Genomic DNA, 22,848 nt, shown 5'->3' with positions numbered 1-22,848 from the left:
ATGAATGAATAATATTTATACTCGTAGAGTTATGAATGATTCACAGCATATGGATGATCCTAGATCATTATAGAGGGATATTGAGCATTGTGATGAAGCAGATTAGATACAGCATAATTTGGTTTTCATTTTATAAGGACATCATTCTAAAGTTGTAGCAGCAAAATTTTTGAACAGGGTCGCAAAAAACTGAAACAGGATTCGAAAATAAACAAGAAAAATTTTCAAGAGCTGAAACTGATTTTTTTGATTGTTGGTAAATTTTTGAGACTTTTATTTGCTTTACTTCCTATTTTTAAAAAAAATGAGGTGAAAAAATGCTATTTTTGTACCCTATTTTTGACAACCAAAAACAATTGATGGAGATTCTGAGTCGTTCTGAAGCCTCCAGTAGAACGTAAATCTACCTAATACGTTTTTTCAAAACAATTAAGATTTTTTAATTTTTTTTTTTTGCGAAAACGATTTTTTTTAAATTTGTAGTTGAATTGGCCGAAAACGTCACGAAGTCGACAAATCCTAGTCCATAAAAGCTGAATTTCATTTCAGACTCTTTAATGAAAATTTATAAAAAAAAAAAAAATGAAAAATCTAAGAATCCGCTGGAGGCTTCAAAACGACTCGAAACCACCACCAATCAACTTTGGAGATAACAAATAAAAATATAAACCAAATCTCAACTATCCATGTTGAGACGTTCTAAAACAATAATTGCAGGCATGAAATCCACTATTTACTTTTTTTAAGCGACTTTAGTGACCGAAAAATAGCAAAAAAGTGACCAAAAATTTGAGAAATGAGAGCAAAGTACATATACATTATGTTAGTCGGGGAGCCCGCATAAGGATCTACTTCACCCCCCCCCCTGGCCAATCCACCGAGACGACTTTTTTCTTAAAGGGGAAGACCTAAGGAACATTTCTAGCCCTTGTCCTACAAAAAAAGTGGCCCTACTTTCAAAATTGGCTGTCATTTTGATTGACAGGTCAGCCAAAATCGCAAATTTTGCGTTCCAACATAGGACTTGCACGAAATTTTTTAAACCGTACAAAGGTAGATCGAAAGATCTGACAAAAATTCATCACCTGTCAAAATTTCAAGTGCTAAAGTGCGTTTTTCGATTTTTGGTGAATTTTTGAAAATCAATTCAGGCCAAAAATGAGGGGAAAAATCGAAATTTTACCAAATTGACCAAAAGAAAGCTGAAATTTGAGATATACCCTATTTTTGAAACGCCAAATCGATTGGAAACGGTTTCAAATCGTTTTGAGCAGTTCTGGAGTATCCAGCAGATTTTTGAAACTCGAAATTCCCACAAAATTTTATCAAATGGAGTTGGAAAGCCGAAATTTATTCTGCAAACTAATTTCAATACTCTACGAAGTCGACTGCAGGTGGATTTAAAGTCGTTTTGGAGCCTCCAGCGACTTTTTGAAAATTACTGGAGCCTCCAGTAGATTTTTGAAACTCGAAATTTCTCAAAATTTCATCAAGGCGCTATGTCTAAGTTTTCTAGTACTAAATTCCACTAAAATCTTTTACAATACGGATAATTTTCCAAGTAAGAAAATCCACAGATCCGCTGGAGGCTCCAGAAAGGCTTGAAACCACACGCAAACGGTTTTCAGAAGTGAGAAAAAGGTCATGAACTCAATTTTAGCATTTTTAGATCGATGATTTTCTAAACGAAGATTTTTTTTAAAAAGATACTTAATCACAGAAGAAAATTTTTGATCGAAGCTGGCAGAAAAAGATTTTGAAAGTTTTTGCCTCAATAGATAAGAAATGCCACAAAAACAACATTTCCAAGTTTTTAAATGCTGAATTTGATTTCAGTACTTTTAAGGTAATTTTTCCAAAATTGTAAACTACAAAAATCCGCTGGAGGCTCCAGAACGACTCGAAATCACCTCAATCGATTCGGGAGGACAAAAATAGAGTAAAAACTAAATTTCAATTTTCGGCTTCAATTTGATAAAAATTAAACATTTTTCAAATTTTTACCAAAAATCAAAAAAAAAAAAAACAGCACTTGTAATTTGGTCTTTTAATGCATTTTTTTTATATGTTCCTTCGATTTTTCTCTGTCTGGTTCAATAATAACGAAAATCGTTGATAACGAAAAATTTCACTACTCGCGTGTGATTCTCTTTAGCTTTTCTAAAAAAAAAATCAACGTTTCAAAATATTTCTTCACAATTTTATTGTGATTAGTTTTCCCAATTTGAAGAAATATCCTGATACCAAAATTCCAAAAATATCAGAAGTTGTATTGTTTCTGGAAAAAAATTAGGCATTCGTTTCCCAAAAATTTCAAACCCAATCTCAAAATATTCTTCATAAAAAAACTCCTTTCTGGAAAAATCTTCAATTCTTTGGAAGGTGATTTTAGCCAGCATGGAAGGAATCCTCCGCTTGGTCCCGTTCAACTTTTAAATAATGAGGGCCGAGGGGTATGAACGAAGTGACAACAGATTACAATCCCAAAATCAAGAAAACTTATTTCAAATTGACTTATGTACAATTTACTTAAAACACGTTTCAAAAATGAAGATAAACAATAGAAAAAGTTTCATTTTAAATCAGAAATAAAGATTTAATCATAAAAATCTTTGAAAATGCAAGAGAAATTCGAGAATATCATATTTCTGGGAAAGAAATTCGAAGGGGTGAGTGAAAAATTTTTGCAAAATGTTTTCAGAATAATGCGACGAAACTTAATATTGTCGAATCTTGGCCCTCAAAATGAATGATATATTCATCAACCATGATGATTTAAAACAAAACTGGATGATAAAATATTTGAAAAAAAATCTCAAAATGAACGAAAATCATGTACACGTAAATTGAAAATTATAAGTACTTAAAATGTGAGAAAGATGTTAAAAAAAAGAAAATCTTGTCCAAGTAGGTAAACAGAAAATTGAAAAAAATTGTGAAAAACTGTTTTAAAAAATGATAAAACAAAGTGAAAAGTATTTTAAAGGGAACTAAAATGCAGGTATAGTTGAATTTTAATACAAAAAACGCAGAAATACGGGAATTTGATGAAATAGTTTAAGAATTCATTCAAAAATGAGTGAAATATGTTTTTATTAAAACATTTTCAACAAAAAGCTCTATAGAAAAAAAACTAGCTAGTATTTCACCACTTTTTCATATGACTCTTAGTTTTTCTCGAAAATTCTTTGTTTGATTATTTTCATTTAATTTTTTCATCAGAGACAACTGATTTCTAAGGAAAACTAATATAAAAAATGAAAAAAAAACAAGATTTCAAGGTGTTTGCTAAAATTAAACCCAAATTCATACTTTTATATCGTATTTCTTTCGTACCTTCAAAATGAAATTTCGTATCACGTCCACTTAACCCATAATTAAACCCCCACCCCACAAAAATCCAAGTCTTCAGCGCATTCACAGGTTTTCAAAATTCTAAATAGAAGATTTTTTTGAAATATTTTCCTCTATGAAATTACATCAGATTTTCTCTGTCTTACAACCCTCTTCCCTCCCCTTAAAAAGTACAATCGAAACTTTTTTCAATTTTTTCAAAACGAGAAAATTGCGAAAAAATGTTACATCAAATCCAAAAAGTTCGTACTGACTCCATTCAAATCAAGAGTGATTTTTGGGCTACTTTTTTGAATTAAAAAAAATTTATACTTTCAATGACCTGTAAATTTTCCATCATTTTCCTTGATCAAGGTTATGTGTTCTCAAAAAGTATCTCATATTGTTTTTGAAAAATAATCTTCCAGAAAATCCAATTCTGAAAAAAAGCTACATATGTCACACAAGCAAAGGGAGAGCAAAAGCTCTCAAAAATTTATGCTTTGATAAAGTTTTATCTTTCTCTTTCTGTTCTAATGGAAAACAAAATTTAAGAAAAATGAGGGAAAATTTGCGATTTTGGATGAATTGTGCAACTTTTTCACAATAAGTATTATTTTTTCAAGACAAGCCTCCAAAAAATCATAAAATCTCCACTGATATCAAAATGCAACCTCTAAACATAAGGTCGTTATTAGGTAGTTCTCTAGAATAATGCGACTGACGATTTGATTTTGGCATCAATTACGTAATTTTTGATATATTTTGGAAAATCCCAAACCTCGAGTACTTTCAAAATTGCTGACTGAACACTTGAGAGATACCCTTTCATTTTTCGAAAAGTCTGATCAATTTTCAAAATTTTGAACTTTTCTAATTAGAATCTGTACTATGTATACGTTCTTGTTTAAGACCTACATGACCTGTTTAAAATCGCATAAAAATCATCCTCCTCTTCACCATCGATACTTTCGCATTTAATGCACTTATCAAACCTCATAAAAGAGAGGAAATTTTAGGTTTTTCGAACCGTAGCAAAATCTCGACTCGATTAGTATACAACTACATACGTAGATTCGCGGAATAAACCTCTTCGCCACCTCCGATAAGGCGGCCGGACGCAATGAACAAGCTCGATAAATTATTCGATTGTTCGGTCGAATAATCGTGGATAAGAAAAGGTAATTTTCAGACCGTTTGAACTGGCGTGTAAAACGTCGATAAAATCAGGGGGAATGTAAAAGTCCGGGTGGGCCGAGGCATACGGGTTTTTCGAGAAACATAGCATAAACCATAGTAGAGAGAGAATATGGATCGCGAACAAATCAATAATATCGTTACGTGCAACTAATAGGGTCTTCGGCGTTGTTCGTCTACTACGTGAGAAACGTTTTGTGCTTTTTATCCAACAATCGATAAAGCTCGTTTCTTCTTCGATGGTCTTTGAGAAAATTTTCGACGAAAAATTAAATCGCGTAAATTACCTGCATCGTTTCTATCGCGTGAAAGGCTGCAATTTCTTTGAAATTTGAATAAATGTTTTTTCGATATGGGTACTCGTAAGATGAAAAATTTCATCTCAGTTCGAAATGATTTTTTTAGAATTTTTTTCCCATTGTTTTCGACGTAGTATACGATTATAATGTATTCGCGTTAAAATGAGAGATAAATTTTCGCCTAGCGTGAAATTAAATTATATATGCTCGAGCATATCGATTCATTCGTCTTTTTGCTTTTTCAGAGAGCGTAGCCGAAATAAAAAATCAATACTCGGAGAAATTGATTTTTTTGTCGACGCTCCGTGTAGGGTTTCCTGCATTCTACGGCGATAAGAGGGTTTGATATTTTGTGTTCCTATGTTTTTCATTTCTCTTCGTATTTACACACTCTCGCGACTCTCGAGTCTCGACGATGAAATTTCACCACCAACTGGTACGAGTACGTATATAATACGTACATCGCATCGTCGTCATCTGCATCGATGATCAGCCACGCCGCAGCATCCGTACAAAACAATCCTCCCCTATACTCCTTCAACCCCTTCTGCGACAATAAGCTGCCAAGTCGTATGTTACACTCATCGTGTATTTTAAATAAGCTCGTCCCAAAAAGAGCGCCGGCTGGAGGAGGGGGGGGGGTGCGGGGAACTCGTGCATTACGACGTGAAAAAATTCGCACGCGTCGTAATTATCCTTCTTACGCGCGACCACCATGTACCTGAGTCCTGAGTACGTTCATCTCGATGGCCATTGACATGTGTATTACGCATCTGATACTATGTAGTATATATGCTGTCGTGCTGTTGATGTTGTTGTTGTTGTTGTTGACTTTACTCAATGAACGCGATCGCTCGTCCGCGTCCGTGTCCTCCCCCATATCACCTCTTCCTCGTCGCCTTAGTATATTTAATTCTCGTAAGGTAATCGAACGAGTTTGCGCTCTACGAATCCACAGACACACCATACATAAAAACAATACCTACACCTCCGACCGAATTCGCACCACCTCTCTACCCCCAATTGCCAAATTTTTTCAAAAACGTAAAATTTCTACCGACCAGAAGCGGAGTAAATTCGAGATTTTATCACGATTTCTCAAATAGTGCACCTCTTCCTCCCGTTTTCAGGTGATAAAGGTTTAATGCGTCGGTTTTGACGCACGTGTATATTGGAAATGAATTTTTCATTCCGCACTCACCCTCGTGTCTTAAGAGAGTTTTTCGTTCAACGAGCCTCGATTAAAATTTATGTCTATTAACGAGGAAAATATTGCTGAAGGTCTATAATATGCTCCCTCTACTTTTAGATTTCGATACTACGTACATAAAAGGTTCCAAATTACAAAATTTACCAGTTGTCTTTCTCTTCGTTTTCATCGTGAGCTGGTGCCAAAATTTGGTTCTATAGGGTCATTTCACGTCAATTAGACCAAGAAGTGGTGGGGGGTTCGGCGATTTTTTTGAAATTTTTCCTATGGAAAGACCTTCCGAAGAGATGACCAATGGCGCAAATCGCAGCCCTCTAGCCCATTTTTAATGGCAGGCAGGGGGTGTCAAAGTTTTCAATGAACCTAAAATATCATCCATTTCAGCAGTGGATTACTAGATAACCGCGATACCTACCAAAATGGAACATTTTCCCATAGTAAGGGGTTTTGAAAGGCCTTTTGGTGATATCATAAAAATCAGTGTCGCCACTTTTTTTCGTACAAAAAATTAGCTCAAAAAGTTTCGAAACGTAGTTTTCATATCGTTCCGACTCTCAAAAATTCTGAAAAAAATATATTATGGACAACTTTTTATGCTGAACAACATATTAAAAAATTGGGATGGTACCATGTTGCAAAGTCGATTTAAAAAAATTTAAAGTTTGCGAAAAAATGCGATTTTTTGATTTAAAACATAAAAAAAAGTTTTGATAGGTGAAGATGACCCATTTGACCCCTATTTTTACGTATCTGGTGGAAAAGTTGCAAGAACCCTTTCACTCGATGAACTCCTCACAAAAAAAATCAAAATTCAAAAAGATTCAAAAAATGAACGAAATTTTTATTTTTTTGTTGTGAGTGTAAGTTTTATCAACTTTTTCGTGAAATACGTCAGAAAGAGGTCAAAATTAGACAACTGAATGAATTTAAACTTTTTTTGATGTTTGAAATTGAAAATTGAATTTTTTCAAATTTTGATTTTTTTTTGAGGAATTTATTTCATCGAGTGAAACGGTTTTTTCAACTTTTTCAACAAATACGTAAAAATAAGGGTCAAATGGATCAACTTCGCCTATCAAAACTTTTTTTCATGTTTTAAATCAAAAAATTGCATTTTTTCGCAAACTTAAAATTTTTTAAAATCGACTTTGCAACATGGTACCATCCTAATTTTTCAATATAATGTTATTCAGCATGAAAAGTTGTCCATAATATATTTTTTAAAGAATTTTTGAGAGTCGGAACGATATAAAAACACTACGTTTCGAAAATTTTTGAGCTAATTTTTTGTACGAAAAAAAGTGGCAACACTGATTTTTATGATTATCGCCAAAAAGCCTTTCAAAACCCCTAACTATGGGAAAAAGTTCACTAAAAACTTTTACACCCCCTGGCTGCCTTTAAAAATGGGCTAGAGGGCTGCGATTTGTGCCATTGGTCATCCCTTCGGAGGGGTTTTCCACAGGAAAAATTTCAAAAAAATAGCCGAACCCCCCCCCCCCTATCACTTCTTGGTCCAATTGACGTGGAATGACCCTCTGGGGTTTTTTGAAAATTTGACTTTTTTCTTCTAAAGTACATACCTTTGTAATTTTATGAAAGCGTTGATCGAAGTAGAAAAAGACAGAGAGAGCAGTGGAATATGAGGAGGCCCCAAAAAAGTCATCTAAAAATTTACTCGAAAAAATTGAGAATGTCCCCTCCCCCTCCCCCAACACAAATAGGTAGGTAGCTAGGTACCACAAATCGATCAACAAACCCTGAAAAAAATGTTTCGGTTTTTTGAAACATTCTATAACCTGGATTTCTATATTACAGTAAATTGGCCAAAACTTTTCTTTCAGCAAAAAATGTGAAGGTGCAAAATATTAATTGACATACGAGTATGTGCATAAAATTGAGTTTTAGCTATAATTTGATGCGTTCTTTTACCAAAGAGACTGCCTACTTTTAAATAATAGTTAGTAAAATGGAATTGATGATTTAATTTTTTTTTAAATTCGAGCCAAAATTACTTCCCCCTCCCCTATCTTTACGATCAACAGAGGCACAAGCAACCGCTGAAAAAAGCTCGACTTCTTCAAATTTGTGGGCAGAATGAAAAATTTTTAGGCGAGATTGATCGAAAATAAACTGTTAGAATATTATGCAATACGATCAAATTGGCTAAGGAAATCAATTTTTGATCTGTTTTCAATTTCATTTCACGTCATTCACAATTGTTGTAAAGTATTTTCTCTCAACCATTTTATGAAAAAGTTGTCCAGCTGAAGTTGTTTTCATTGCTTATTTTATTTTACAAATTTTCATGCTCAATGCTTCAATGGTTCGTGATTTTTATTCAAATTTTATATGTATGTATTTCGATGATTGAAGTTTTTTCATTTTATTTTACTATGTATTATAAACTCAAATTTTTATTATTTTTAATTGAATATTTGGTGAACATTTTAATGTGTTTTTACGAGTAGGTACATATTTATGAAAATTCCAGAGATATAGTGTTTCATTTATTTTTTATTGTTTTTTACTTATTTGTTATTTTTTAGCTTTCATTATACTGTTCTAGATAATTTAAATCCCATTTTCGGGTTCAGGTTTAGTCGCAGATTAAAAAAAAACATCATTTAAATCAGAAAGTGGAACTTTTGCAGGACCCAAGCATGATATCTTAAAAGTTGAAAATACATATATATAGTCAAGTCTTCTCCCCTTCCCCCTCCCTCACAAATTCTTCAATACATCCACGCACAAAATAACCACAAAAATTTGGGGAAATATTTTTTGCACGACGAAATAGGGCGTCATCACGACAAGCATTTTTTCGTTCATAAAATATGAATGAACGACAAACAATGATGAGGTTTCACGCCAGATGAAGCCCGACAAAAAAGTATTTTTGAACGACTACAATTTAAAAACGAAATAAGCAGTATTCACGCCAAAATAATTTCATACACGACAGAACATTATCAGTTCGATTACCTATGGTAAAACTAACGACTTTACAGTTATAATTTTGTACACATTTTGACAAATAATCAACAGAGGGTTTCTTTCAAAAAAATTTGAGTGAAATTGTAACTCAGTAGAAGAGAACCAAACTGGCCTAAGCGAAGCGAGGACGAAAGCTTAAGAAAAAAATGAGAATTTTGAGGATAAGATCGGTGATTTTGTCGGCAAATGAACGATAATTTAATACTTACATAATTGTAAAAAATTTGAATTTTTGAAAACTGAAACCAAAATATTGTTGGAATTTTTGTATTTTCCAAACTTTCTGGAATTTCTCACAATTTCCCAAGTTTTTTCTACTTTTGAGGAACCGGAGGGGTGCTTACTGTCACCCCTTAGCCTCCTTTCGCTTCGTCCCTGAGGTCAAAAGAGGAAGAGGGGTCGCCCATCAAAATCCATAAAACATTACTTCTATAAACAGCAATTTTCTACATATGTACCTACTTCGTTTTTTTTTTGGTATCATTTTAATATTTTTTAAACGTTTATCTATGTCGGTAAAATATATCTTTTTGACAGAAAAACTTTGTCGTACATGGCCTTATATGGCAGTTGCGAAATTATCTCCTTAGGTCAAAAGAGGAGAGGGGTCGTCCAACGAAGTCAACGAAAGCTTTACTTTTATAAACACTAAACAGAATTTTTTCTAATAGATACTTCGTTTCTTTGTATATTTTTCAATGTAATTTTTATATTATTTTCAAAAATAAATGTCTGTCGGTGAAATGCCTGTTTTTGATAGAAAAATTTTGTCGTGCATTGCCTTATATAGTAGTTGAAAGTAATAAAATGTCGTGAATTTTTTAATTCGTCGTTTGATACATTATTTTGTCGTTGGAGTACCTTTTATGTCGGGGTAAGCTCTTTATTGTCGGGAATTTCCAATTTAGTCGTGGTAATGATTTTTCTGGCGTGAAAGTGCCTATGCTTGTCGTGCTGACGCCCTTTTTTGTCGTGGTATTAAATCACACCCCAAAAATTTCCCAATTTTCAAAAAAAGTTGACGTATGTAGAATTACAAAAAAATGAAAAAACAATCCGATGTTCTAACTTTTTCAAAATGTAGCAAAAATGTAAAAAAAAAAAACGATGCCCATAAAGTATTTTCTCAACTCGTTTTGGACTTATTAAAATCAACTTTCTAATCTTGTGATTTTTTCAAAATAATTAAAATTAAAGTTACTCCACCCAACTTCAACAGAGAAGACAAAAATCTTCATCTTGTGATTTTTTCAAAATAATTAAAATTAAAGTTACTCCACCCAACTTCAACAGAGAAGACAAAAATCTTCAAAAATTACACTCAAGAGCACAGAAACATATAGTATGTTTGGTTTAATAAAATAAAACTTACAAGAAAAATTGAATTTTTATGGTAAGCCCTAAGTAAGTATTTTGTAAATTTTTAGACTTTTTTGTTTATGTATTATTCATGAACACCAACAAAACTATCTATAATCTGAATAATAAAATGTACTTATCACTTTATTGACACTCAAATTGAACAATTTTTCATGTACATATTTATTTTTTTCACCAAGTAAATACTTACCTAAGTTGTTTCAAATTTTGAAAAGAAAAATTTTAAAAAATGGTAGTTTTTGTCTTAACACCAGAAATTAAAGCTTCCTTTCTGATTGGCTTGGTCAGAACTTTTGGCCAAACTGAAGACAAAAAATGTTAATTTTCTATTTCGATTTATAAAAAGTTGCAATTCGATAATCAGACTGATAATGCAAATATGTAATATGTAAGGAGACACTATACAAAAAATGATACGAAATCGCCCTTTATTAACACCCCCCTCCCCCTCACCTACAAAATGCAAGAAAAAAATATTCAAGACTGAAAGTTTTTAGTCCATTTCCTTCGGATTTTCCTAAAATGGCCACATCCAATTCCAAAACATCAACATTTTCCAATAAAACTGGAAAAGAGTTCACTCTGCCTAAATGAAGAAAAACTCGAATTTTCTACGTACGAGTATATTGATTATTAGTTATTGATCATACGATCATTGATTCGAATAAAAATTTAATCATATATCAGACAATTTATAACCGACTGAAGAAATTCACATTCGTCATTTTTTTTTCTGAAACCGGTCACGTTTTTTCAATTATAATCGATCAATTTACTCGTCAGTCATACTTTTAATTTTTTTCAAAGTCAATATAAGTAAGCTTTCTTATTCATAATCATAACTCATCGCAATTGAATAATAAATCGATTTTTCAATTAATCGATCCAAGTATCGATTAATCGAATGATCGATTCCGATTCACATATCTACTGTAAAACCAATCAGGTACCGTGCTACCTACCTAAAAGCATTTTCAGTTATTTCGAATTTCAATCAATTGAGCTTTTTTATTCCTCGAGTAATTCATCGATTATTTACGAACGCTCCGTTGACAATTCGACATCATAAATTTCGTTAAAGTCAAAGAAATCATGAAAAATTGAATGATTCATTTTTTTTCTTTAAAAAAAATCGACAACTGCACTTTGATCTTATCAGGACACTTCTTTTTTTCATTTTCAATTTTTATACTCAACATTATTCATCTACGACTTTCAAAATAAGCATCAGAAATCATAACAAAGGTTCTCACTTCTCAGTTCAAGAAATAGGTAAGGATTTAAAAAAATTACATTCAATGTATTTTGAAATTTGTACTGCACCTAATTAGTACGTTTTAAACGTCCAGAATTTTTTTCATCGTCAAAATAGGTATACGAGTAAATTAAAATTACTCGTAGAATGCACACTTTCCTTTATATAACTTAATCATTACACTTTGCAGTAAAAATATTCAATGAGATGATGTGACGATTGTTGTTGAGAGAAAGGGAAACATTTTTAAATTCCAATTTTACTTGTTTTTTATTTTGCAAAAAAATTGCAAATTTTACTGTGAAAAGTTTCCTCAAATAACTTTTTAAATCCAACTTCAACTTTATAAAACCACAATTTTACTCTCTCTCTATTTTTACGTTCCCTATATACGGGTATAGTTATCTTATTCAATAACACAATGTAATGATTACTACCTAGTTAAATTTATCTATGTTCTAACATCGCTAATCATTCAATTACCACTCGCTATCAATATATTCTTCCACTTTCAACTCATGAATGGAAATTCGATACATTATAAGTATAAATGAAGTCAACGACGATTATAAAATGATTTAAAATCGAATCAGAATACAAATATCATTTATATATACTCGTATTTGTAAATATATAAATCTAACACATTTTATTTCAAGCATTCCAGTTTCTGATTGTATAAAGTCATGGCACAACGATAACACCTTTGGACTTCATTATTAGTACCGCGAATACAGTCAAAAAGATCGAGATTAAAAGAGAAAATGAAGATAGGAGGTGGTACAAAGGGGACCGAATCAATACCTAGAATTAAAAGTAAACAAAAGCCATTGAACTCTACTCGTAAGAAAAACAAATAGATCGATGGCTAAATTTAATTACTCTATACTTCTCGTATAGTGGGAGGAGGACGAGCTTGAAAAAAAATGATCTATTAAATTACCAAAAAATTTAATTTAAAAAAAAACACTCAATTTTCAAATAGATAAATCAGGAGCAGAAAAAAATTCAATTTTTAATTCACTGTACACAAAATCATTACTCCTCGATACTTGCCCAGTTCAAAAAACACACAGAAAAAATCCACACTAAAATTTTCCAAGCCACTTAAGAACGATTTTCAGCTCAGATGGCACAACCGGCTGAAATTCAGAATACACTTTCATTTCGTACCTTACGCCACTAATCTGATAAATGTTTGGAATACTTCGAATACATTTCTCGAATTGTTTTGCTCGTTCAAAAAAAAAATCGAAATATCACAATACTCTAACGAGATAAAAACATCAAAAAAACAACGATAAGATAATCGTGTATAAATTTACCTGTTGTCTGAACGTGTGATATTCTTGATTTAATTACGACATGCGGTAAAATGTCGCGAATAAAAACACACGACGACGAGAAAATTTCCACGCAGCACACGAAAAAAAAAAACACCAAAAATTTTTCAGCAGCAAAAAAATACGATCGTTTTGGACGCTACGAGTTAAAATGCGTGTGTATGTAAAAGAGGAAGAAGAAAATCGTTGTACGAAGAAACGGCTTAAGCCATCCACGAACAGAGAACATTGATCCAATACTCGCGAGTGTAATATGATAAACGCGCCCGCTTATCGATCAGTTCTGATACTGAAATACTTTTGCGAACGCTCCGAGCACCTCCTTCTTGTCCCCTAATATTCTAAATCTCTCGCTGTTTTGCCCAACACAATGACAGATTTCATTTCGAACTGATGCGGCGATATTTCGCGATCGAGCCAATATGCTTTGGGACGAAAGTTGAGAAAATACGAGCTACAGTAGTAAGCTTAATCGTTTGTGTTATTAGGCGTACGATAAGTTTATCACCTTGATTTTTCATTCTCAATTAAGATCGCGTATACTTATTACACACTCGATACAGTACCCGTGTAATTTTATCTGAACTTCTCTCTTATAAATCGATAAAAACGCTCGAGTCACGATGATTCACGACGCCATTTTTATTTTTAGATCGAACACCCTGCGCTATCGATCGTTTCAATACCCTCCTTCCCTGCCGCCGGCTCTTCTACACTATACCTAACTATGTACTCGAATCATTTTCAAACTATGTACTGCTCATCGTTGTGTATAGTTCTTCGATCGTTGTAGGTACATAAAAACAGCTTCGTTATGGGTTTTAAGACCTACGACTTTGGTAGCACCTGCTTTGGCGTGAACTTTCATTCGAAAAATTTTTTTCAGCTAGGTATTGATTTATGTAAATTAATGTAAATTCTGTCATGATCCAGAATTCAATTTCTGTTCTTCGTATGTATTGTAGTTCGCTACTGTTCGTTTGTTTGCTCGAAAGAGACATTATCGTGATTATTGACGCACTGTTCTTCGGCAATTTTTATTTCTTTATTTGCCAAGTATGATTTTTTTCATTGGTCAACTTCGAGTTTTAGTTCAATTTTCAAATCAAAATACGAAACGATACTTTAGAAATTTAATCGAGTTGATATTTTCAAAAAATGAATCAAAAACTTTTTCATTTTTGTTTCGAATCTGCTCGAGGATTGAAAAATGATGAATCAAATAAAATAATGAAACGAATCAATACAGCTTTTTCATCGAAACTAGGACTGATGAGAAGAGAAGCAATGGGAGCAATTTGCCCCCAACCTGGATTCCCAACAGGGCTGGAGAGTGGAGATAAAAAATGCTGACTGTTGAGTAGTCAATCGTGCAAATGTTCAAGTTATTGATTTTCAATATTTTTTTTTTAAATAAAAAAATTATCATTTTTGAAAAGTTATGTATAAATCGTGAATCACGATTTTTGACCAACTCTAATTCAGAGATTCCCAAGTTTATAATTTGATGATTTTTTTATCGAGTAATTTTTTCTATGAAAAGGAGCTAAAAATAAAATGGCTAACGCTTTAGAGTAATGTTCATCATAAATTTCAAAAATGTAAAGGTTGAATGAAATGTCCGGCAACTAAACTTGTAAAAAGGACCCAAATGATAGAGAATTCGATTTCAATTCTTTTATAGCACATTTCATTGGGTTTTTGCAAACATTTGACTTTCGAGATCTGAAAATTCTGAAATTTGCGTTCTTCAACTTCATTTATGAAGATGCAAGAAAACTACCTATCCCAAAACTAGCAGAAAACGTTTTGGATCTGAGAATTGAAAACCAAATAAGCATTTAAACACTGCCAACCCTAATTTCAAGAACAAAATTTCATTTTTTTGATTCTCTTGTCCAATTTTTAAAAAATCGAATTTTTTGGGTCATTTTTACAAAACTTTGAAACTTGATCAAATTATAAGGGAACAAGTTGATATTTGGTTCTTACCATAAGCAGCCTATTTTTGACCTCCCGAATCTATAAGGGGCGGTTTCAAGCCGTTTTTGCAGAGCCTCCAGTTGTATTTTTATAATTTCTTTTTTTGAAAAAATTGTCACTATAAAAGGATCAAAATGGAATTCAACACCTTACGAACTTGAATTTACTCTTTCGGCGACTGTTTCGAACAATTTAGGAAAAAACCTTCGAAAATATCTTCTAACCGATCTATGAACATTTCAAGTAATAAGTTCTAAAGAAGACGAATTTGTACTAATTTTTTTTTTCAAAAAAGTTGCCGAAGAAAATTTTGGATTTCAGAAACAGATTTTGAAAAGTTTCTCAATTGATCGAAAAGGTCGCAACTTAAAAAGACAGAATATTCGAATTTATAGACGTTGAGCTTCATTTTAGCCATTTAACGACAATTTTTCGAAATTAGAAAATTCAAAAATGTGCCGGAGGCTTCAAAATTGTTCGAAATCACGCCAAAAGGATAGATAACGAATAAAATTTCAACTTTCTGCAACAACAAAATTCTCATTTCTTTCGTCACTGGAGAAAATTTTGGAGCGAAGTTTGGTTTCGAGCCATTTGGGAGCCTTCAGCCGATTTTTTGGATTTCCAGTTTTGGAAAAATTGCCACAAGAAAGGCTAAAATGAAAGTCAATCCCTAAAAATCAGATATTATGTCTTCATTGTGGCACTTCCAATCAATCTCACAAGGGAACTTCTTGAGGTGTCACACTCCGATTTGAACGGAACCAAGATTTTTGGAAAGAGCATAGTCTAAAACCCCGAAACCAAATTTTCAGCTGCCCAAGTGCATTTTTCGATTTTTGGCGAATTTTTGAAAATTCAAAATTGACTGTTCTTGGCGATTTATGCTTTTTTAAAAAAAAAAGTACGTACTTGATCAATAAAAATGGTCAAAATAAGTCCCAAAACAAAATATTAATTACCCAAATTCCAAATTTCATCATTTCCAGCCATTCTTGGAGCCTCCAGCGCGATTTTTCAATTTCTCCAGAATTTTAAATTTGTTCCAGAAGGCGTGAATATGAAGTTGGGCAGCTAAAAATCGAGTTGTATATTACACTCGACCTGTTCAACAATTTTATCCACATTTGAGCGGATTTTGAGAGTGACACCTCAAGAGTGGTTTTTTGAGGTGTCACTCTCGCTCCAAAACAGCTGGAAATGGTAGAACTTGCGCTTCGGGGGTTAATTCTTGAAAAAATACGGCGATTCGCGCAAATTTCAAAAATTTCCTTACAAACGGTCATCTTTTGATTATTTTGATTTTTTAATTTTGAAAAAAGCTGGTCAAAAAACCACTTGAGGTGTCATTCCCAAAATCGGCTCAAATGTAGATAAACTCGTTAAGCAGGTCGAGTATAATACACAACTCGATTTTTAGCTGCCCAACTGCATATTCACGCCTTCTGGAGCAAATTCAAAATTCCGGAGAAATTGACAAATCGCGCTGCAGGCTCCAGAGTGACTGGAAATTGTGAAATTTCGATTTGGGGGATTAGTTTTGGACAAAATACAGCGATTCGCGTAAATTTCAAGAATTCCCACACAAACGGAAAACTTTTGATTTTTTTGATTTTTTCATTTTGAAAAAAGCTGATCAAAAAGCGACTTTTGCTGAGGTGTCACTCTCAAAATCGGCTCAAATGTAGATAAACTCGTTAAACAGGTCGAGTATAATACACAACTCGATTTTTAGCTGCCCAACTTCATATTCACGCCTTCTGGAGCAAATTCAAAACTCTGGAGAAATTGAAAAATCGCGCTGGAGGCTCCAAGGATGGCTGGAAATGGTGAAATTTGGATTTGGGTAATTAATATTAGTTTTGGGACTTATTTTGACCATTTTTACTGATCAAGTACGTACTTTTTTAAAAAAAGCATAAATCGCCAAAAACAGTCAATTTTGAATTTTCAAAAATTCGCCAAAAATCGAAAAATGAACTTGGGCAGCTAAAAATTTAGTTTTGGGCGTTTTAGACTATGCTCTTTCCAAAAATCTTGGCCCCGTTCAAATCGGAGTGTGACACCTCAAGAGGTTCCCTTGTGAGATTGATTGGAAGGGCCACAATGAAGACATATCTGATTTTTAGGGGTTGACTTTCATTTTAGCCTTTCTTGTGGCAATTTTTCCAAGACTGGGAATCCAAAAAATCGGCTGGAGGCTCCAAAATGGCTCCGAAACCACCTGTATCAATCGATTTTAAAGACCAAAAAAAAGTATAAACCAAATTTCAATTTCCAATGTTGATTACCCAAGTACATTCTAAAACGACAAATTTTTCATTTTTTCTAAAATAATTGCTGGAGAAATTTTTGGATTTTTGAACTGGCAGAAACAGATTTTGTAAATTTGAGCCGAGATTGATTGAATGAAAGAGTCACAGAGAAGAAATATCTGAGTTTTTAGGTAATAAATTTCATTTTAGTTCTTTTTTATGACAATTTTTCCAAAACTGGAAAATTCAGATATCTACTGGAGGCTCCAGAATGGCTTGAAATCTTCGTAAATCGATTTGTGAGGTATACAATTCGGTATAAACCAAATTTCAAAATTACTGGAGAAAATTTTGAATGAGAACAGGCAAAAGCTAATTTTGAAAATTCGTGCCCAAATCAATTGGAAAAGCCACAAAGACGGTACATACAATATCTAACGTTTTTTATAGCAATTTTCTGTTTAGTAAGCGAAGATCTTTTGTTTCTTAAAAAATAGTCACTGGAGAAAATTCTGAATCTGAATAGGCAGAAACAGATTTTGAAAATTTGTACCTACCCAAATCAGTTTATGAAAGGACGCAAAGAAGGTATATTCGAGTTTTCAGGCTCTGAATATTATTTGAGCTCTCATCGCAGTTCTTCCGAAAACTGGAACAAAACGACTTCAAACTACCACCAATAAATTTTGGAGATCAGTAATTAGGCCAATGACCTACAATATTCTACATTTTTCTTCTTTTTTTCTAAAAAAAATGCTAAAGAAAATTTTAGATTTCAACTGGCAGACATTAATTTTAAAGATTCAAGTTTAAATCTATCGAAAATGTCACAAAGACAGATATATGAGTTTATAGAAACTGAATTTTATTTGAGCCTTTCTAATGACAATTTTTCCAAAACTGGAAAATACATAAATCTGTTGGAGGCTTTAAAACGAGTAGAAACAATGGGAAATCCAATAGAGAGTTCAAAAATGTAGTAGACACAAAATGTCGTGAGTTTTTCAACAAAAATGAGCACTTGAATTTTCAAGATTTCGCCGAAAAACGAAATATGAAATTCAGGAAATGAAATTCGCCCTAGGGTAAGATTTCTGGTGTTCTGTCTGTTTTTTTTATCAAGTTCGGTGCAGACATTTCACCGTGTCTTTTCATTCTTCAAGATTAAAAAAAAGATCAACTAGGGGGGGATGAGGCACAGAGAGGTAGCATCCGAAATCACGCACAGAAATTTTAGTTCAGCGACCTTGAACTCAAAATGTGCGGAGAAAAAATAAGGAAGTATTTTTTTATTCCTCTCAAAGAATTCATGCTAAGAATCATTTCCAAGATAAGATAGTATTTTTAGGAGGAAATTAACAACCATATCGTATTAAAATTCAGTCCATTTCTTTTCAAAGTAGGTAAGTTGTTTTGATACAAAATTTGAATCATTAGAAATTCTCTTTCGCAGTCTTTCCCATCTCTCCTTTAACTGCATCACAGCCTTACATATCAATATGTGTACAAACAGGAATGATTCAATTTCTCCATTCATTTGCTATACGCACCATTTTAAAATGTGACATTCAAATTTTTTTGAGAATAAATAAATTACTCGTATTACCAAGTTTTGAAATACGTAGCCTAAGGGGATTTTGTGGGCAAGAATTTATTATCAAATACGAGCTGATAAAATACGCAATCTCAAGTTGAAGTTATACCCCCCCCCCCCCTCTGAATTCAGATACTATTTACATATAAAAAAACTTATGAGAAAAATTAATCATAAAAATCAAAAATCACGATTGCCCAAACCATCGACTTATTATAAAAATTATAAAACTTTTTAATGTCATAGAGCGGGAGAAGGGTAAAAATATGATTGGCTGGCAACCCTGAAAATATAAAACGATTTTCAAATCATCAAAAATCACGAAACAACTCATAAAAAGCTGGCAACATGTAAAGAAATATTTTCAAAGAGTAAAACAAAGTCTAGGACACGCGAGTACCTACGACGTACTAGTAGAATGTAAAGTTCACCATGACGGGAGGGTTAGTAGGGGAGAAAAAAGCCAGACGAATTACACAGCCTACAAAAAATTACCAACTTCATGAATCATGAACGTGAGTAGTTGAAAATAATTTCCATTGAAAAAACATGAAATACAAAACGTGGTACCCAAAGCTTATTTTGTAATGTAGACTTCGTAACTGGAGTTTATACCTACAGTTAGATAAGCAGAAAAAATTGCTGATCATGCAAAATGATAACACCTGTATATAAATCGTCGAACAAAATATTCATCACATCGAACATATTCAATCTGTATCTACGAGCATAAATTATTCGCTGACAATTCTAAACAGCAATGATTCCGATTCATACCGAAACTGAAAATCTATACCTACAAATTTTCTTCATTGAAAAGAACAAGATTAATCTAATACTCGTAGAATAAAGAAAAATCATCAGAATGAGCTGAGAAACACACATAGAGAGAAATTGTCATTAAGAAATTCTGCACGAGTTGGGAAAATGAATTGAAATACATGAAAGGATACAGAAAGGATTATATTTGACGCAGCTACAAAAGAGGCCTTTGCAGAGTAATCCATAGAACTAAGGTATTTCGAATTCGTTTCTCTTATCGCCTTAAACAATTAATCGATAATCCGTATACGCCTCTGACCGACATCGGTCGTTATAATATCACTTTTATAGAAAAAATCAATCATCTGTTTTCTCATCGTAAATAAATAAATATCGATAACGATAAACAACGCGTGTATCAATTTTCAAATATTACGAAAATGAATTTCGCAGATTCGCATATATCGAAATGCAATAAAGGTCATGGATATATTGAAAATTATACGAAGAAATCACATTGCATCGTATAATCGTAGGCTAAGCATATACCTACATTACTGGTATTAACCGATATTCGTTAATCATTCATTCATATCCATTCCATATGCATATTTTTTTTTACAGTTCGACAAATTAGAACCAATAGAATCATGGCTACTATCAAGATTTATGCGAATTTTTCCTCGATGAAATTTACCTACTCACGCTTAATGCCGCATATATCGACCATTTTAAGAGAAATCAATACTCGTACAGTACGTTATACAATATCGACTCTCTCGAAACGCAAAACCGCCAAATAAAACACAAATAGAATGTGACGCGGTTTTATCGATTTTCAAACCATTTTAACAGGTTCATCATTTTGAATTTTAGATCAGCGTGGGAATTAATGGTCGAAAATTCGACAACGGAAAATTCACGCGTTGGTTACAATCTATCAACTTTTCGCTATAAAAATCGATATCGAAGACGAATGACGATTTATCGAGTAGGTATTTTTTTAAGGAGTATTTTTTTCGATGATTTATGATCATCAAAGTAGCGAAACTATACGAGAAAACAATTTTAGTTTGATTTACGATCGGTTCAATTTCCTGATGCATACGCTTGTAGTTTTACGCTTTTGTCAGTTCTCTAGGGAATTTCTCATATCGAAATATACTTACAGAAAAATAATTTTTAATACTGAAAAACGAAATCAATTTTTTTCGGTTTAAATTATCGATTTGAACTTGCACTTCTGTTCAGCTTTCATTAGTGAGAACGAGGGACGAATGAAATTTGCAGTTGGAAGGTCGAAGTTCAATACGATAAATTGCACTGACTTCATTTCTCATTTTCAGTTTCAAGATACCTACTTTAGAGTGGATCGCAAAAAAAAAAAATGTTGGGAGGATTTTGACAAAAATTTTTGGCTTTGGAGGTGCACGTGGAGGGGGAATATTTTTGAAATTCTGCGTTGACCTGGGCCATTACCATCAAAATCCAAGAAAACTTTAAGGGCTCTAACTGGCCGGTTGAAAATGTAAAAATTGTTCATTTTTGAGTAAATTCGTGTTTTGAAAATTTTTTTCCTTAAATATATTTTGCATGCTATCATTTCTGAGTCTGAGGAAATATTTTGGAACGAAGTAATGCCAATTTTTTAAGCATTGTTGCCCATTTTGAAAATTCGAAAAAAATAGCCAAAAATTTATCTACTAAATTTTTTCAGTTTTCTCAAATTTACAAATAATACCCAAAAAATCACCCTTATTGCGTTCCAAATACGTATTTCCCCAGTTTCAGAAATTATATATTTCACAGGGCTGGTGAACAGAACAGAACGGAACGATAAACACAAAAATTTTCAAATTTTATGAACATTGCCCAAACAGAACGATATAATGCTCTGAACAAATGAACGCTAACTGAACAAAATGATTCAACGTTTTGAACAAAAAACAATAACCAGAACGGAACAATATCTTTCAATTTTATTCAAATTATTCACTATTTTTCATGTTTTAGACTTCATTTTTAGTTTTGTTTTGTCTTTCAAAGGCAGTAAAAGGCTTAATTTTCAAGGTAAAAAGCTGTCTATTATGAGAATGAATTCATCATGTAAGTGGTAAGTGAAGAAAAAATGACTGCAAAAGTGAGAACAGAACAGAACTAATGAATCCAAATTATCTTGAATAAGAACCAGTACAGAATACTACAAAAAGTTTTTGTTCATGAACAGAACAGAACAGAACACTACGATCGTTTCGTTCACCAGCCCTGATATTTCAATTTTCAATGGCTTGATTATTGCGAAATTTTTGAGAAGAAAAAGAATCAAAACATGAATTCAATTTTACCCAAAAATAAACAATTTGTCAATTTTCAACCCCTCAGTAGAACCAACGTGTCATTTTGTTTGATGGCCGAGGTCGACGCAGAATCTCAAATTATCTTTTGAGGCTGGGCCATTCTTCGCAAAAGCCAAAACAGGTTGAGTAGGGGCTGGAGCGAGAAAAACTGTATCCTCTTTGAGGTCCCATTATCTGCCCTTCAGACGCATTTCAGGTGCCATAACTTTTTCTGAGTGTTTTGCAACTCAAAAATAATAAAGGTCTCCACTGAATTCAATTTTGAGATTTTTTCACCTCATCAGTCCGGCTCCAGAATCCAGATCATCCACTGACTGGTTGTTAATTCGGAAATCGGTTCCTCTTCTTCCTCTTTTCACCAAAGTATATCTAATTCCAAGTATTTGTGTGGTTACCCTAATCAAAATATTCATAGTGTTGTCGACCAAGAGCTCGATGCTTGAAAATTCATCATCAATAGACAGCCTTAGAGCAAACTAACTTAAAATTTTGAAGATCCAGTCGAATGCCGGTGTAAAACCAATATATCCTAAAGATCTGAGTGAGAAGGGCACAAGTACGGTTATTACATTGCAGGTAATTCTTCATATTTGTTTCAGTACAACAGCAATATCAATATATTATGAACAAATAGAAAAAATATCAATTTCACCTGTTGCGAATGATCCTGCTGCGATAAAAATGTATCTTCATCTCCAGAATCAGACAACAAATCAGAAATCATCCAATGAATCATGAAGCTTCCACTGGCACGTTCATCGAAAAACGTTGACTAGAATGATCACCGGTAATGGCACAGTGCAGAAAATTAATAAAATTCAAATTAGTCTTCAACTTCCATCCATAAAATGCAAATGCATAATATTTTTTTAAAAATAGAAAA

At 32.9% G+C, this 22,848-nt stretch overlaps 1 protein-coding gene across 2 annotated transcripts in view; it reads right to left on the bottom strand.

The window, feature by feature from the left end:
- Positions 1–22,823, bottom strand: part of LOC135835164 (zinc finger protein 774) — a 35,886-nt gene extending 13,063 nt beyond the window's left edge. Inside the window, exon 1 of one of the 2 annotated variants that reach the window (XM_065349307.1) lies at positions 22,618–22,823. In XM_065349307.1, coding sequence (XP_065205379.1) covers positions 22,618–22,701 — 84 coding nt within the window. In that variant the 5' untranslated portion in view covers positions 22,702–22,823. Of the gene's footprint in view, positions 1–12,996; positions 13,511–22,617 lie in introns of those variants that run through there. The other variant, XM_065349310.1, reaches the window with a different exon arrangement.
- Positions 22,824–22,848: the final 25 nt, after the last annotated feature.

This window comes from Planococcus citri, chromosome 2 (genome assembly GCF_950023065.1).
Source record: "Planococcus citri chromosome 2, ihPlaCitr1.1, whole genome shotgun sequence".
NCBI lineage: Eukaryota > Metazoa > Arthropoda > Insecta > Hemiptera > Pseudococcidae > Planococcus > Planococcus citri.
Note: the sequence above shows the minus strand (reverse complement) of the source record. Positions and strands in the feature narration are given on the sequence as shown.